Source organism: Eumetopias jubatus, unplaced genomic scaffold (genome assembly GCF_037043125.1).
Source record: "Eumetopias jubatus isolate StellerSeaLion01/CBP00866 unplaced genomic scaffold, mEumJub1_p1.0 scaffold_10, whole genome shotgun sequence".
Classification (NCBI taxonomy): domain Eukaryota; kingdom Metazoa; phylum Chordata; class Mammalia; order Carnivora; family Otariidae; genus Eumetopias; species Eumetopias jubatus.
Genome location: NW_028274816.1, coordinates 55,386,610 through 55,403,642, shown reverse-complemented (window position 1 = coordinate 55,403,642; position 17,033 = coordinate 55,386,610). Strand labels below are relative to the sequence as shown.

General features: G+C 51.6%; 2 protein-coding genes across 3 annotated transcripts in view; one reads left to right on the top strand and one right to left on the bottom strand.

Annotated features, from left to right (window-relative positions):
- Positions 1-552: 552 nt before the first annotated feature.
- FOXA3 (forkhead box A3) lies at positions 553-7,003 on the bottom strand. The gene is made up of 2 exons (XM_028087848.1): positions 6,935-7,003; positions 553-1,536 (listed from the first exon to the last, which is right to left on the bottom strand). The coding sequence occupies exons 1-2, from the start codon at positions 7,001-7,003 to the stop codon at positions 553-555; spliced, it is 1,053 nt and encodes a 350-aa protein (XP_027943649.1).
- A 958-nt stretch (positions 7,004-7,961) lies between these two features.
- Positions 7,962-17,033, top strand: part of SYMPK (symplekin scaffold protein) — a 35,473-nt gene continuing 26,401 nt past the window's right edge. For both annotated transcript variants that reach the window (XM_028087916.2, XM_028087915.2), the window contains exons 1-6: positions 7,962-8,070; positions 11,895-12,018; positions 12,164-12,229; positions 13,527-13,580; positions 13,673-13,746; positions 16,242-16,368. In XM_028087916.2, coding sequence (XP_027943717.1) covers positions 11,914-12,018; positions 12,164-12,229; positions 13,527-13,580; positions 13,673-13,746; positions 16,242-16,368 — 426 coding nt within the window. In that variant the 5' untranslated portion in view covers positions 7,962-8,070; positions 11,895-11,913. The remainder of the gene's footprint in view (positions 8,071-11,894; positions 12,019-12,163; positions 12,230-13,526; positions 13,581-13,672; positions 13,747-16,241; positions 16,369-17,033) is intronic.

Genomic DNA, 17,033 nt, shown 5'->3' with positions numbered 1-17,033 from the left:
GGGGCCGTGGCAGCTATCACAGTGCACAATGGGACACTGGTTATGTCAGCCAACCGAGATGGTGGCCATCATAGCACCCAACGTGCCCAAAATAGAGATGTTATGCAGGATGCTGCCCAACTCGGCATCGACTATGCCAAGAAGCCCACCAAAAAAGAAGCACAGCACCCAATGGGCCAAAGATGTCATTGGAATGGTATCACCATCACATCCAAAGGATTAGTCAAGAGGATGTCCATCACCGTGTCCAAAGGGCCAACTAAGATGTCATCCCGGGTGGTGGCCATCAGAGCACCCAACAGAGGGACGAACAACATCAATCGACATGGCAGTCTTTGTAGTACCCAGTGGGCCCGCCAAGATGTCAACGGCAGTTATCCCAGTACCCAAAGGATTGGCCCGATGCCTCCAGAGACAGCAATCACCACCCTAATAGGCCAACCAAGATGGTAACTGATGGGACGAGCCAAGTGTCACCAGGAGGATCAGGCCCCAAGCGCCTGATGGTGTGAGTTACGGCCATACCCCACCCACCACACTCCCACACCCCTGCTAGGACGCGTTAAGCAGAGAGCGGGAATAGACACCCTGGTAGTAGACCCCAGGCTCCCCCGCCTCTGCCCCATAGCCCCCAAACCCCACGTCCAGTTTAGGAGGTGCCGGTGTCTGTTCCGACATTAGGTTGTTGATGGAGAAAGGGTGGTTGAAGTTGTAGGGAGCATCCAGCTTCAGCTCCCCGGGGAGCTCCAGGCCAGTGAAATAGGGTGTGGAGGAAGGGGGTGAGCCACAGTCCAGAGCCCCCACATCTTCCCCGCCCTGGGCCTCCGGCTCAGGGGGCGGAGGTTGGGGCTGCGGGGGAGAGCTGACCGTGGCGGCAGGGGCGGCGGCCGAGGCAGCCGCCCCTGCACTGTTCCTGGAGGTGGAGGTCCCGCCAGCCCCTTTCTTCACCTTCTCCTCCAGCTTGAAGCGCTTCTGGCGGCGCAGGTAGCAGCCGTTCTCAAACATGTTCCCTGAGCTGGGGTGCAGGGCCCAGTAGGAGCCCTTGCCCGGCTTGTCTGGGGAGCGCGCCACCTTGACAAAGCAGTCATTGAAAGACAGTGAGTGGCGGATGGAGTTCTGCCAGCGTTGCTGGTTCTCCCGGTAGTAGGGGAAGAGGTCCATGATCCACTGGTAGATCTCGCTCAGGGTCAGCATCTTGCCCGGCGCCTGCTGGATGGCCATGGTGATGAGCGAGATGTAGGAATATGGCGGCTTGGCGTGGGCCAGTGGCCGCCGGTAGCCTTTCGGCATCTCCTTCCCGTGCACCAGCCCCGGGCCCGGGCCCCCATACCCTGAGCCGCTGCCTCCGCCACCACTGGCACCCAGGCCTGGGAAGGTGGGCCCCAGGGGTGCTGCGGGGGCTGGGGGCGCCAGCGGTCCTGAGGGCAGCGGAGAGGCAGGGAGCCCCCCAGGGGGGTAGGGAGCACTCAGAGGGTTCAGGCTCATGTAGGAGTTGAGGGGGGCCATGGTGGGCACTGGGGTCACCGGCGAGTAGACCTGCAAGGAGAGAAAGAGAGATGGGGGGAGGTCAGTGAGTTGCCACTCTCCTGGTCGGCAAAGGGTCACTGGCCCCCACTATATGTCCATCTGTCTGTCTGTCTTGCCTCTTCTACAAGTCCCTCCCATCCTTACCTCTGTTTGCAGATGGCTGTCTCTGGAAGTCTCTCTCTCTTCCCCATCCTCATGTGCCCCATCCCTGACCTCACCCTCCACCCCCCAAGGGATCCCTATACTGGAGCTCATGCTTTAAGTGGTTCTCAAAGTGTGGTCCAGGACACCCGGGGGAGTCTCGGAGACCCTTTCAGGATGTCCAGGAGGTCAAAACTATTTGCATATAATGCTAAGAAATTACTAGCCTTTTTCACTCTCTGTCTCTCTCAGGAGTTACAGTGGAGTTTTCCAGAGGCCACCGGACATGTGACATTGCAACAGACCAAATGTAGAAGCAGCCACAAGAATCCAGCTGTCTCCTATTGAACCAGACACTGAAGAGATTTGCCAAAAATATAACAGTGCCACTCCTCTCACTAAATGTTTTGAAATATAGTTATTTTATTTTATTTTTATTTTTTTAAAGATTTTATTTATTTATGTGACAGAGAGAGACAAGCGAGAGAGGGAACACAAGCAGGGGGAATGGGGGAGGGAGAAGCAGGCTTTCCGCCGAGCAGGGAGCCCGATGCGGGGCTCGATCCCAGGACCCTGAGATCATGACCTGAGCCGAAGGCAGATGCTTAACTGACTGAGCCACCCAGGCGCCCCAAAATATAGTTATTAGTAAAAACACAGTATTTATGCTAAAAAATTGTTGGTTGAAAATTAATTAATCCAGGGGTGCCTGGGTGGCTCAGTCAGTTAAGCATCTGCCTTCGGCTCAGGTCATGATCCCAGGGTCCTGGGATCGAGCCCCTGTGTCGGGCTCCCTGCTCCGTGGGGAGTCTGCTTTTCCTTCTCCCTCTCCATCCCCCCGACCCCGCTCATGCTCTCGCTCACTCTGTCTCTGTCTCAAATAAATAAAATCTTAAAATTAATTAACCCATATTATAAAAATTTCTCAGTTTTAATTTCTAATACAGTAACTTTTCTTTTTTTAATGCAGTAACTATTGATAGACATAATTTACATGAATGAAACCTGTTTGGGGTCCTCAATAATTTTTAAGCATGTAAAGAGGTCCTAAAACTGAAAAAATCGAAAACTCCTGACTTATCTCCATCCCATCTATAAATATGGGTACTCTCTATCACTCTTTTGGGTTATAGAATTACAGTTGTCAGAGGCCAAAAATGTTTCAGGATTGTGGAGGGGGGAGGGGCACCTCAGTCGGAAGAGCATGCGAGTCTTGATCTCAGGGTTGTGAGTTCGAGCCCACATTGGGTGTAAAGATTACTTAAATAAGTAAAACTTAAAAAAATTGTTTAAATGTTTCAGTATCGGAAATCACGTTTCAACCTAATCTATATTGCCTCTTTACCATATATCATTAAATCTAAGGCATCGCTATTTGTAAGCTGCTGTGTTATTTTAAGTACCAATAAGAATAATACCAATAAGGGGGGAAAAATACTGTCAGTCCCTAGACACCATTGACTGTAAAGCCCATCCCATTTTCAGAAATGTTCAAATGAAAAACATGCATCTTAGCTCAATGAAAAACAGTAGACATCACTAGGTCTCTCTAAATAATCCTCTATTCTTCCATCCATTAAACAAATATCTATCTGGCCACCTACTTTGTGCCAGGCACTGCTCCAAGCACTTCACAGGAAAGGTCTCCGTTCAACTTTGACAACCGCGCTATGGTAACACCCATTGTATGGGTGAGAAAGCTGAGGCCCAGAGAGGTTGTCCAGGGTCAGACAGTAAGGAAGGGGCAGAGCTGGGGTTCTGAATTTAGGCAGTCTGGCTCCAGACCAGTGCTCTGGATCACGCTACAAAAGCAAGTGACCAAGACAAGACAGAAACGCCTGCCTTCACAGACCTGACAGTTTCCTGCTAGGAAAGGAACCAGATAAACATGGAAAACAGAAAGCATGGTGGGTGGTGATTTCTCCCTCGTTGTGTGTATTTACCCCTTCCATCCACTGTCCACCATCCTCTCTCCCTCAGTCCGCCAATGGCCCCCTGTCTGCCCTGCTCCCTCCCCACATGGGGGTCTCATGGCCCTGGGGGTGCTGCTATCTTTCCAGCACGAGCTGCCTTTGCTGTGAGTCAGTGGGTCCTGTCTTGTCCCCTGTCACTGTAAGGGTCTGCAGGTCCCAAGGTCCTGAGAGAGAAGGGAATGGCCGGGGTCACTCAGAGAGCTGGGGACAGGCGACAACCAACTCTAGTCTGAGCCCAGGCAGAGAAACTCTCTTCTCTCTCACATACTTCCAGGCAGTTCTTTTGTCTCTGGTCTCTGAGTCTCCCAGCTGGCTCCATGTGTATCTGTCCATCTCTTTCCCCCATCTCAGTACCTCCCTGCTCCTGCCCTCTCCCCCTCCTCTCTACTCCCCAGTCTCCATCCAAGCTTCCTCTCCTCCCTGTCTCTCCCCATCTCTTTCTCGCCCCTCTGTCTTCACCTCCTTCTCCTGTCTCTCTCTCATCTCTCCCCAACCCCCCTGCCTGTTCCTCCTCATGACTCTCCCCAACCCTATCCCTCTTCCCCCACCCTATCTCTCCCTGTCTCTCTCTGCTCCCCTCCCCGGCCATTGTCTCTTTCCCTCCAGCACATTTCTGGACCTCTCTGTCTCCTCGCCTCAGCATCACCATCCCCCCCAAAAGCCTCCCATTGAAACTGGAATCACAGCTACCCCTCCTCCACGCACTGGTGTCCCCACCACCACCTTGGCTGATTCTGCCCCCTCCCCAGGATAAGGGAAGCGGGTCCTTCAGAGCTGAGGGAAGGCAATGGACTCAGGGGCATCCACAGAGAGTTCCGAAATCCCTCTGCGACCCTCACTCCAATTCTCCAGCTCCATGAGCGTCCTCTGTATCACAGAGGAAGAATGACTGGGACCCCAGGGCCCTCCTTTTCTGGGTCTCCACCCACCCGGAAGTCCTCCTTGAGGTCTGACCTCAAGCACACCAGCTGCCCTAATCCACCCTTAGCTTTCCCACGCCCCAGGGCCGGGATGAACCCCCAGTGTCCGGGTGTGAGCCGGATCTCCCCTGCCAGGGCGGGGCTGAGATTGGGGGGAAGCCCTCAGGGGACCTGCACCCCCATCCCAGGAGGCTGGAATTTCTCTCCTTTCATTTCCTTATTGTCTCTGGGGGAGGGTGTGACAGGGAGCAGAGGAAGGCTGCGTGAAACCAGAAGCCTGGTTTCTAGTCCCAGTCCCAGTCCAGATCCTCCAGCAGCCCCCAACACTTGGAGAGGCTTCAGAGTTCCCATCTCTAAAAGGGGGGAGCACTTGGACCAGCTGATTTGTGAGAACTGGAGGCCAGTCGGGACACCCCAGGGTGCTAACTTTCCAATTTCCTTCCTGACAGGGAGCCTGACCGGGGGTGTCAATCACCCCAGCAGGAGGGTGCTGTGAGCAAGAAGCAGTTTGGGAACCCTCTTAGTTCTTAGTTGCTGAGTGAGTGCAGATGTTTCTCTCCCTATTGTTCTGACCCAGGGGGAGGAGGTGGCTCAGTGGATGGGAAGGCTGGGGACACCATATTTCCATTTCCGGCCCCCCATATGTTAACTCTTCCACAATATGCTCTCAAATGCTAATCATTTCTAGACGGTCCCTCAATTACTGACACAATTTCAATGTGCAAATGCAAATTCTTAAACTTCAGACTGTGCCCCAATAGCGACTCCTCCATCCCTAGACCCACACAACTTACTTCTTAAAGATGTGGCCCCTGCCCAAACATAGATCTGTAGTTGGGTCTTCTTCAATCATGTCCCCAGGCTCTGAACTCTCTAGGGGTTCAGCACCCCACCCTCCTCCCCCCCGCCCCCCACCACCACCTGGGAGCCTCCACTTCCAACCTGGTCTCTCTCTGCCTTCCCCACCATACAACTTCACCTTCAGCTCTCCGCACTCCCAATCCCTTCCCTGGTCAGCCTGCCCCACCCCACGTGCACCTCACACCTCCACAGCCCCAGGACTGGCCCCTCCTGGGCACTTTGCCAATCCCTGCAGGCCTGGGAAACCAGGAGTCCCACCCCGAGCTTCAAACTCCAGACCCAGGACTCAGGCACGGTGGGGCCCTTTGTAAACCCCCAGATCTCTGAATCCTTGGGGATCTCAGACATTCCAGTCCCCCTCTGACCTGAAGCCCAAAGTCTCCTTCCAGGTTAAGAACCCAAATGTCCAGACCCCCATAACCTTCCTACTAGGATCCCTCCCCTGCCATTTCACAATCTTGACTATAGAAAGAACAAGCTAAGGAGGAGCCCTTGCAGCAATGGGAATGGGAGTTAGACTTGGGGAAGGACTTTCCTTCTGCTGAGGTGAGGGAATTACGATACACCCCACCCCCTACTCCAAGGACGGCCTTGTCAGAGATGGGACAAGTGAGGACATTAGCAATTACTGGAGATTACAGGGAGGGGGGTGTGTGTGAAATCTGAAACCCTCCAGCCTCCAACAAGCAGTATCCCTGCTGAGGGTCTCTAAAAACAATTAAACCACTGAAGTTCAGGCGGGAGGGGTAAGGGTCATGAATAGAGATGGGGGTGGATATTGACCCGTCTCCTGACAATGCCGTTGCCCACATCTGCTCTCAGGCTCCCAACTCTGACCCTATCTGGGCCCCCGTCTCTCTGAGCCCCAACTCTCACCCACCTGTTATTACAGGTTCCCAAACCATGTTTCATGTCTGAGCACCACCATCTCTTAACTTTGAGCACCAATCCCTATTTCTGACTCTTAGGTCGCCACCCCCAAGATGCTTATCCTCCAATCTCAATTCTGATTTCTACCCCGGAAACCCCATCTTTAACTATATTCTATCCCTGAGCTCTCACCTCAGACTTTCCTTAATGGTGACCTTTTTCTCCCATCTCTTAGCTCCGGTCTTTCCCCCTCTTTGGAACCCTATTTCCTAATCCCCCAGCTCTGTCCCCTGTCCTGGAACTCGGATTCCTATCTTTGTTTTGAGTTGTTTTTTTTTTTTTTTTTTCATTTTAATCCCTTGGATTTTGGGTCCGCAACACCCAGTCTTCACGTTTAAACTATGACCTGACCCTTGCCTAAATTTTTCCGTTTGAGCCCTCGCTCCAACCAGTCTAAACCGCACTCCCATGCCTCGTCCCCCATCCCTGACTCCTACACCTGGTCTGCGTGTCTCTAGTTCCTCCGCTCCTCAACTGTAGTTGGGGCCCCCTTTTGATCCCACACCCCATCCTTGCCCCCCATTCACGCTCGCACCCTGATTCCTGCCCCCCACTTCCGCTCCGCCATCCCCGAGGACACACCTCGCCCGCCTCCGGGTAGTAGCTCCACTCGGCCAGGTCATGGGCCTCCATCTTCACCGAGCCCAGCATCCCCCGGGCCTGCGCCCCCTCCCGCCCCCGCTCCGGCCCGGGGGTAACCGAGCGCTTCAGATCTCTCAGCCGGCACGGCCCGAGCTCCGACCGGTGCCCGCCCGTCCGACCGCCCGGGGTCCCAGCCGTCCTGGGCGCCGCGGGAGGCGGCCACGCTTTATAGCTGGGACACCCCCGCCCCCCTCCCTCGCCCGCCCCGGGCTCCCCTCCCGCCTCCCCGAGGGCGGCGCGCTCGGACTGGGGCGCCCCCTGCGGGATTGCGCGGAGACAGACCTCAGGCGCCGGGAGCCGCAGCCCGGGGCCACGAGAGCTGGAGGTGGCTGAAGAGAGGGAGCTACGAGTGGGAGACACTGCCGATGCTAAAGTCCCCAAGGGCAGAATTCTGGGGCTCTTCTACCCCAGCGGGTTTCATCACCTCGACAGGAGAAGGCGAATAGCCAGAGCCCAGCATGACCGCGGCGGAGAAGAGGGGGCCTCAGAGCGCAGTGGACTCCAGAGGTCAGTATATGCTACCATAAGGACCGTAAGAGACCCTCGAACCCACATTCCCACTGGACGGACAGGAAGACTGAAGCTTCCGACAACTGGAAATGCTCCAGACTGCGTAAACGGTCAGGACCTAAGGTGGACGGGATCGGGGACTCTGCTTAGACTCCAATGGGGCAACAGACCACCTCCAGGACCTAGGAGCTTCGTCGCGCGGACTCTCCACCCTCTCTAACACCAGCCGTCCAGGGACTCAGAAACCACCGTGAACTCCATTTCCCAGAAGCCTCTACCTCCCTTTCCGTCCAGTGCCTCTGCTAAGGGACTACATTTCCCTTAAGGCATGGCGTTCAAAGGCCGGAAATGAAAGGCACCCCGGCGTCGTCGGGGGGAGGGCGGAAGGCCTCTCGCGCCGCAGGAGGTAGGGGCGGGGTCGGCCCGCAGTGTGGACTCCATTTCCCGGCGGCCCTGTGTGCGCGGCGCGTGCGCAGTGTCCCGGCGGCGAACGGAAGATGGCGACGGCGGCGTCTGTGAAGAGGCGCTGCTGAGGGGGCGCGAGGGGGACGGAGGCCGGCGCCGCGGTGAGCGGGGGGCGGCGTGGGGGCCCGGGAACGAAGGGAGGAGGGACTCTGAAGCGGCAGGGGCGCTGGCCGGCGGGTTGGGGCGCTGCGAGGAAAGGGGAGCAGTGACGTTCGGGACCCCAGTTTCTTCCCCAGCTCGGGACCCTCCCGTGGCTTCCCAGTGCCCTGAGGGCAAAGTTCCAACGTGGCCCCCAAGGCGCGTCCGCCCCGCCGGCCCCGGCTCGGCCTCTCTGCTCGTTCCTCACTTCGCACAGTTGCACTAGCCTTCCGGTTCCTCAAACTCGCCATGCGCCTTTCCGCCTCAGGATTTTTGCACATGCTGTCCCCTCTGCCCGCAACATCCTTTTACCCATTCTGCCTGGCTAACTCCCATTCATCTTTCGGGTCTCGGCATCAACGTCACTTCCTCTGCGAAGGCCTCCTTTCCCGCCCTCCGTCCCGAAATCCGCCTGTTAAACGCTCTCATAGGTCCTTGTCCCTTTCCTTCATGTCACATGTGGTCTGATTTATCATTGGACCTTTATTTGTGGGGTTTTTCGATTAGGACCTTGACCGTGAACCCCACGGGGACAAGAGTATGTGTTGGTCATCGCTCTGTTCCCAGCACAGCGCTGGTCGCACTGAAGACGCCTGGTTAATGTTCGTTGAATGAATGAAAGATACTCCTGGGGTTACTCCGTGTATGAGGGGTGGCGTCATATTCCGAAGCGGGAGTGGGGCAGTGGTACTCCATAAGGAGTACACCGGGAGGGGAGGGGAAGCGGGGATTGTTGGTAATAGCAAAAAGACTGCAAGCACCCCAGATGTTCTTCAGTAGGGAGACTGGCAGAAAAAAAGCTGATAACATCCACGTTATAAAATACTATGCAACTATTAAAGGGAATGGGGGGTTGGGGGAAGGGAATGAAGAAAATGTCTCTACATTGATATAGAGAGTGGGCTCCAGAATATATTAAGTGAAAACAAACAAAAGAGCAGGCCGTGCTAATTATATGCTCCCTTTTTACAAAAGAAAGGGAAATGTGTATAAACCTTGTTGTTTTGTTTTGTTTTAAGGATAAAGCAAGAAGTAGAAGAGGAAGAACACAGGGTTAAAAGAAAAAAAAAAGCTAGATCTCAGTCTGTTATTGTCATGGAGAGAGTGGAAAGGTTGGAAAGGTTCATCAGGAAAAGGTTCATTATGTTCTGATAAGGGACTGGAGTATGCTGGTTGTCAGGTGACCATGCGCCTCGGCTTGCTTGGGAACAGACCTGGGGTGGAGAAGGAATGGCTTTCAGAGAGGCAGGACTGCATGGTGGTGAGGAGGATAGATTCTGCAGTCATACTGCTGGGTCTGCATCTTAGAAGCTGTGAGCCTTCAGTCAAGTGACTTTACCTCCCTTGCCTTCAAATTTCCTCATCTGTAAAATGGAGATTAAAAGTAGTACCTGCCTCCAAGAGTTGGTGTTGGGAGCTTTAAATAAGTTAACATTTGTATTAGAATTGTGCCTGACACGTATGCTTACAAATTAGTTATTATTTTTCAAGCATTCTGGAGCCAAAGGGTGGGGATACTAAATCTAGGGATTGGGGAAGCCCTTTGGCATTCACTCAGATATTTACTGAGCACTTACTAGGTGCCAAGCACTGTTCCACGCTGGAGATCTAAAAAGTGAACAGACACACACAAATCCTGGCCTTCATGGAGCTTATAAATTTGTAGTATGTTGAAGGTAATAAAGGCTGTGTAGAAAAATAGAGTAACACAGATGGAGAGGGAGAAAGAATTGACACTTGAAATAGGGTAGTGAGGGAAGAGCTGGAGCACAGAGACCCTAGAGGAAAGTGAGGGCAGAGGTAGAAGGGGCCTTTCGTACAAGGTCTTCTAGGCCTTGGTGAGGATGATGGCATTGACACTAAGCAAGATGTGGCTGTGACAGGTGGCGGGGAGACTAGGAAGGAGACTGTTGGATACTCATTCATTCAGCAGACATCTGGTGAATAACTACTGTATTGCAATATATTACATTCCTTTTAAAAGGTCCATCTTTTTCACCCTCCTCAAATTGTTCTTAACAGTTTATGCAACATCCTTCAGATCTTTTCAGGGGCACATAAAAATAGTAGCTGTACTTATCTTGTGTTTATTTTGTATACTAACTCATCTACGCCTCGGAATAGTCCTGGGAGGTAAACACTGTTGCCATCCCTGTTTTTTGTTTTGTTTTGTTTTTTAAGATTTTATTTATTTGAGAGAGCGAGCATGAGAGGGGGAAGGGTCAGATGGAGAAGCAGGCTCTCCACTGAGCAGAGAGCCCGATGTGGGACTCGATCCCGGGACTCTGGGATCATGACCTGAGCCGAACGCACACTCAGCCACCCAGGTGCTCCATCCCTCTTTTATAGAAGAGGAAACAGACCCAGTTCATTTTGTGTCTTCATACACAAACTTGACAAAAATGGATTGAATTGCTATTTTCTGTGATGCCATAGGCTGTTGCAGACAGCTTTTTATAATGATAGATTGAGACCTACCAGATTTATCTTAACTGTTTTCCCTCCTCTTCTGATTTTTTGTTTATCTTTTCATTTTTTTAAATATATATGTGTACGTAGGTACATATATATATATGTACGTGTACGTGTGTGTGTGTTTTGTAAAAAGGGAGCATGCAGCAAACATTGTATTCCGCTTTGCATGTTTTCAGTGAATATATGTTGGAATCCACTGTTTATCAATGTATAGAGATTTTCATTTTTTCATCCCTCATTTTTTTTTAAGATTTTATTTATTTATTTGAGCGAGAGAGACAGAGATAGCAACAGAGAGAGCAAGAGAGAGTATGAGCGGGGAGCAGCGGGAGAAACAGGCTCCCGCTGAGCAGGGAACCAGAGCCAAAGGCAGACGTTTAACCCACTGAGCCACCCAGGCGCCCCCATCCTTTTTACAGTTGCATAGTATTTTATTATGTGGATTTATCATGTTTTTCCAGCCAGTCTCCCTGTTTGAGAACACTTGGGTTGTTAAGTCTTTTGCTGTTAGGAATAATGCTGTAGTTGATCCTTATTAAATAGTTTTGCCAAGGGGCGCCTGGGTGGCTCAGTCGGTTAAGTGGCTGCCTTCGGCTCAGGTCATGATCCCGGGGTCCTAGGATCAAGCCCCGCATCGGGCTCCCTGCTGGGCGGGAAGCCTGCTTCTCCCTCTCCCCCTGCTTGTGTTCCTGCTCTCGCTGTCTCTCTCTCTGTCAAATAAATAAATAAAATCTTTAAAAAATAAAATAAATAGTTTTGCCAAGTGTGACTCTGGGACAGATGCCCAAAAGTCTTCCCTTCCCCTCTCCCCTTTTTAAAAAAACAACTCCATAGTATTCCATTTATTTTAACTAGGCCTTTTCTGATGTGTTGAATACTTATCATGTAGGACTCTGTGACTGGTGTTCCTCAGAGCTGTGTTATAGAAAGCCTGCTGTCATGTCTGGTCTCGAGTACAGCCGGATGGCAAGACGAGACCCTGAAACCAGCAAGGTGGCTGCTGTGTGTTCATTTGTTCAGTCATTCAGCAGATGTTTGTGGCCAGCCTGCTATGTGCAAAGTCCTGGAGGTGAGGCCTGGCACTCCACAAGGGACTGCCTCTGGCCTGGAAGACATCCATCTCTCCCAGATTATAACCCCTATATACACCCACAGTCTGAGACAGAGCCTGGATGGGAGAGGGGCTTCAGAAGACCCAACAGGGACAGGACAGAATGGAAAGGAGGGTCGCGCCCTTTGTGGACGCGAAGTAGGGTGAACGTCCAGCCTATCCACGGAGCCCCAGGGCTTGATGGGTCCTCTTTTTTTCCAGGAAGTACCGGATAGCAGCCATGGCAGGCAGTAGTGGGGATAGTGTCACTCGGCGGAGCGTGGCGTCACAGTTCTTCACACAAGAGGAGGGCCCGGGCATCGATGGCATGACCACCTCAGAGAGAGTGAGCCTGGAGAGAAGGGTGTGGGATGGGGAGGCACAGCCCGTGTCTTTAGGGCAGTCCACCCCTGGGTGTGGAGCCCAGGGGGTGCCTGAGGGGCTGGGCGGGCGAAACTAGCACCATCCCCTGCCTCTCCCCCTCCTTCCAGGTGGTGGATCTCCTGAACCAGGCAGCACTGATCACCAATGATTCAAAGATCACAGTACTCAAGCAGGTGAGGGTCTGGGGTGATGCTGGGCTGAGCAGCCCAAGGGGAGGGGCTGGGAACATGTGAAAAAGAAGACACTGGTGTAATGCTAGTGTCCACCTTTAAGCATTTAGGATATGCTTGCTGTGGTGCCCAGTGCTGTACAGGCATGCTTTCATTTAATTCTCACAAAAGCTCTGTGAAGCAGGGTAATTTGGTCCCCAGTTTCTATAGAAAGAAGCAGAGTCTCAGAACTTAAAATAATGAGCCTCAGGTCAGTCTGCTAGGAGCTGGCTGAACTAGGACTTGAATGCTGGATTCCAACTCCAAATCCTATGCTCTCCATCCTGTATTTCCTCTTTGCCGGGTTTCCATCTAGTGGGGAAGACATGCAGGTCACCAGACAGTGGGAACAGAGTGGGCAGGCCTAGGATGGAGGAACCCAGCTTGCTGTGGGAGTCTCGAGGGGGCTGCTGCCCCAGCCTGGGGGTGTGGAGTCAGGGAGGGCTTTCCGGAAGAGGGGACATCAGAGCTGAGACCCGGAGGATGAGGAGAGAAGCAGGCTAAGTGAGAGAGGGAGAGTGTCTCGAGTGGAGCGGAGCGCACAATAAGCTATGCAAAGGCAAAAGAAGACAGGAAGAATTGGAGGGAAGGGGCCGTGTGCTGTTCAGACTGGGAGGCAGGTGAAGTTCAGGGGTCAGGGGGTTTGGGTCGCCTGGGTGAGAGCCCTAGTTCTGCTGCTTGCTCAGTGTGTATGGCCTGTAGCCTTGGGTAGCTGACTCAACCTCTTAGCAGTGGGAGCCAGGCCTGTGCTGGCACTGGGCTTTTATGAGAAAGTCTGTGGGAAGGGCTTATTCCAAGGAGCCTGGCAAGTCCAAGGGCATCAGGAGGTGGGTTCTCACTTCATGAAGTGCCTGCTGAATTGTGGCAATGTGACTGGGGAGTAGAAACAGGAGGGGAGTGGAGAGAGTTGATGGATGAGCCTCAGGAAGGAATTCCTGCAGCACTCCCCTCTTCTTTAGCCCCCCCTTGTGTGTCAGGTGCTCACTACCGACCAGGACCTTACGCCTTATAGGATCTTCTTACTAAAGCTTCACAGGAGCCCTATGAGTTGGTGTTTAAGATCCCCATTTCTTGGAAGAGCAGACAAACTCGGAGGAAGCCACTTGCCCAGGCCATGGTGGGGAGTGGCAGAGCCAGGATTTGAACTGAGTTTATCTGCTGCCTGCCTCCATGCTATTTTCTCCTACATGCTCCTGTCTATACTGATTGGAGCCTGGTTTTATATGGGTGGCCCTCCTCCTCATCCCCAGTGTCCTTCCAGGTCCAGGAATTGATCATCAACAAAGATCCTACACTACTAGACAACTTCTTGGACGTGAGTGACCAATGGGAGAGAAAGGGTGTGGGTATAGGGGGTAAGGGGTTGGATCCTGGTACAGCCCTGACCCGCCTTCCTGATGTTGGCAGGAGATCATCGCTTTCCAAGCGGACAAGTCGATCGAAGTGCGCAAATTTGTCATTGGCTTCATCGAGGAGGCATGGTATGGGGTGGCGCAGGGAGCCCCCGGGAGCACCCCTGGTGGAGATAGCCTCTTCAGCTCCCCGCCTGGCCCTGCCCTCTGCTTCTTGGACCCATTTTCCCTCCCATGCACACTGATTCCTCAGCAAATATTTAATAAGGTTGAAGTTTTGGAGTCATTCATGATTGCTCTTCTCCCACACTTCACATCCCACATGTCATCAGTAAGGACTGTTGGCTCTACCTTCAACATTTAAACAGCATCTGACCATCTTTCAACCACTTCCTTGGCTGTTAGGCTGCTCCAAGCCACCATTACCTCCCGCCTAGGTGGCTCCGGTGGCCTTCTGTCTGGTTACCCCGCTTCCCCTCTCTCTCTTCTGTTTAATTGAAGTAAATTCACATACCATAAAATTAACTATTTTTAAATGAACAATTCAGTGACGTTTAGCACATTTACCCATCTAGTTCCAATGCATTTTTATCCTCCCCAAAGGAAATACCAGACCCGTGCTCTGCTTCCTCTCTCACGGTGGCCAGAGTGATCGTCTCAGCTCTCCCCTGCTCTCAGAGCTCAGGCTCACTTAGATCGAAACCCAGACTTCTCCCCCTCACCTCATCTTCTCCTGGTGCCCTCCCTGATCTTCACTCACATCCTCCAGCCTCCCTGTTCCTCAAAACACACTGTTCTCTCAGCTTACTGTACCCGCAAGGGATGCTCACCCCCAGGGAGCCCCCGGCTCACTCCTTCACTTCACTCTGGTCTTCTTCAGCCAGCCTTTCCTGGCTCTGCCAGTGCAGCCCCCGACCTCTGGCATCCCATCTGCACTGTTCTTTATGGTGTCCTCACTAGTTGGAATTACCTTGATGCTTGTCTTCCCCACAAAAACGTCAGCCCCACGAGGGCAAGCCTTCTCTGTATTGTGGACCGCTCTATCCCCATGCCTAGGACGGTGTTGGCACAAAGGAGGCACTGAATACGTATTTGTTGAACAAGAATTTCACTGTAGTGGTGCCCACATGGGAAGCTTACTCTGCCATGTGCTATGTTAAATCCCCTCCTCTGTTTTCACCTGTAACTTTCACAGCAGCCTTGGGAAGGGAGGCTTTGTTATCCTCCTTTTAAGGAAAGGGAAACTGAGGCTCAGAATGATAAAAGTGATTCAAGCTGAGTTATTTGTTCATTCAACATTCTTCAGTTGCTTTATGACTCAGAGGAAATAAAATAGCCCCTAATTAGTGACTCTTTTCTCTTTGTCGGGCATTGTACTAAATGCTTTACCTAGTTTGTTAATGTACTTAGATTTTCAAAAATAATATCATGGATTAGTTATGTGGCCCATTTATCACAAGACAAAACTGTGACTCATAGAGGTGAAGTGAGTTTCTTAAGGCCGAAAAGCCAGTATGTGGCAGGGCTGGGATTTTAACCCATATCTGTAATGCTATTGCCCAAATTCGTAATCTCCACCTTTTACTGGGAGAATTTGTGGTAAATTTCAATATATGTTCAACAGGTATGTGCCAGGCATTTGTGTCTCAGGCTGTAGGAATACAACAGTGAGTAAATACAGATACTGTTTCTGACTTCACGTAGCTGGCAGTTGAGTTTCTTTTTTCTTTTTTCCTTTTTTTTTTTTTTAAGATTTATTTATTAGAGCATGTGAGCGGGGGCGGGGCGGGGAGGGGCAGAGGGAGAGAGAGAATCTCAAGCACACTCCCTCCTGAACGCAGAGCCTGCCTCAAGGCTCAGTCCCATGACCCTGAGATCATGATCTGAGCCGAAATCAAGAGTCGGCCGCTTAACGGACTGAACCACCCAGGTGCCCCCGAGTTTCATATTTTTTGACTGATTAGCTTAATATTTAACTTCAGATTATAGAATGTTGTAAAAATTATATTCATGATCTGAGCTCTAGGTGTGGCCTTCTTGAATTTTTTAATTCATCAAACAAATATGTATTTCATTCTTCAACAAAAAATGAGATTCTATATGACTAGAAAGGGTCCCCCACTTTCAGAGCCCTCAGGACTGAGGTAAACAGATTAGTGAACAAAACTAGGGGTTACATAAAACAAAGTGCTTAAAGGTAATGACAGCTAATATTTCCAAATGCTTTCTATACTGTTCTAACTACTTTACAAGTATTGTTGCAGTGTTCACAACAAGCTACTACAAGGGAAGTACTAGCCTAAATGAGACAGTTGGCTTGTCCATTTGTCTGGCTGTGCTGCCCCTCATGTGAACAGCAGGGCCCTACTAGAGTAAAAGAGTGGGCATTGCAGGAATAACCCAGAGAGAGGGTTCATGGGTGGCTATGTCCGAAGATGCCAGGCATTGTTCTCAGTTTCTGGACGTGCTGACAAACGAGACAGATGCGGTCCCTGACTACCCCCCCCCCAACTCCAGTCTCCTGACAAACACCTGACCCTGATTTCCCTTTCCTCGTGGACCCCAGGCTCCCATCACATACCCCAAGACCACTTTGACCTTGACCTTTTTTCTCTATCCCCCAGCAAGCGAGACATTGAGTTACTGCTAAAACTGATCGCAAACCTCAACATGCTCTTGAGGGATGAGAATGTGAATGTGGTGAAGAAGGCCATCCTCACTATGACCCAGCTCTACAAGGTGGCCTTGCAAGTAAGTGCTCCCTCCCACCTGGGGGCATCCCGATCTGACAGGTCTCATTTATAGCCTTGTTGGGACACAGGGGCAGGTCTGTTAAACCAGGGACAGATCAAATTCTTTATGGGGAAGATGTGCTGTTGATCTCTGGGAACTGACAACAAAGGGGTCTAATGTCCTAATGGTCAGGGAATCGCCATTAATCCATCCTTCCACCCATCCATTCATGCACTTAACAAACATTCCCTGAGTACTTCCTCTGTGACTCAGATGGGTTGGGTCCTGCCTTCATGGTGCTCACCGCCCAGTGAAGGAGATAGATGCTTATCAAAGAATCACAGAAATTTTAGTTTTGTACTGAGGTAAGTGCTGTAAGGAAAAGCATGCACTGTGGTGTTGTGTTCATTAGCATTAATGAAATAAATGAATCCATTTACTCTCGGGCCACCACGTTGTGAGGGCAGTATTGTTATTCCTGTGTCTTAAGATTTGAGCCTCTTCACTGTGAGTGGTCACTGTCTGTGAACCCCATGAGGGCAGAATCAGACTTGGTTTGGTCACCCCTGGGTCTTGTCCCCAGTGTCATCTAGCACGGGGCCTGGGGCAGAGTTGTAGCTCAGTACATGTTTCCCAAATGAATTTATTCATCATCATTATGGGTCTCTGGGTAGTGATAGAGT

Excerpts from the sequence above, each read along its gene's own strand:
- FOXA3 (XM_028087848.1), bottom strand. The coding sequence starts at position 7,003 with ATGCTGGGCTCGGTGAAGATGGAGGCCCATGACCTGGCCGAGTGGAGC. Across the intron at positions 1,537-6,934 it reads ACTACCCGGAGGCGGGCGAG|GTCTACTCGCCGGTGACCCC; the intron begins GTGTGTCCTCGG and ends CTCTCCTTGCAG.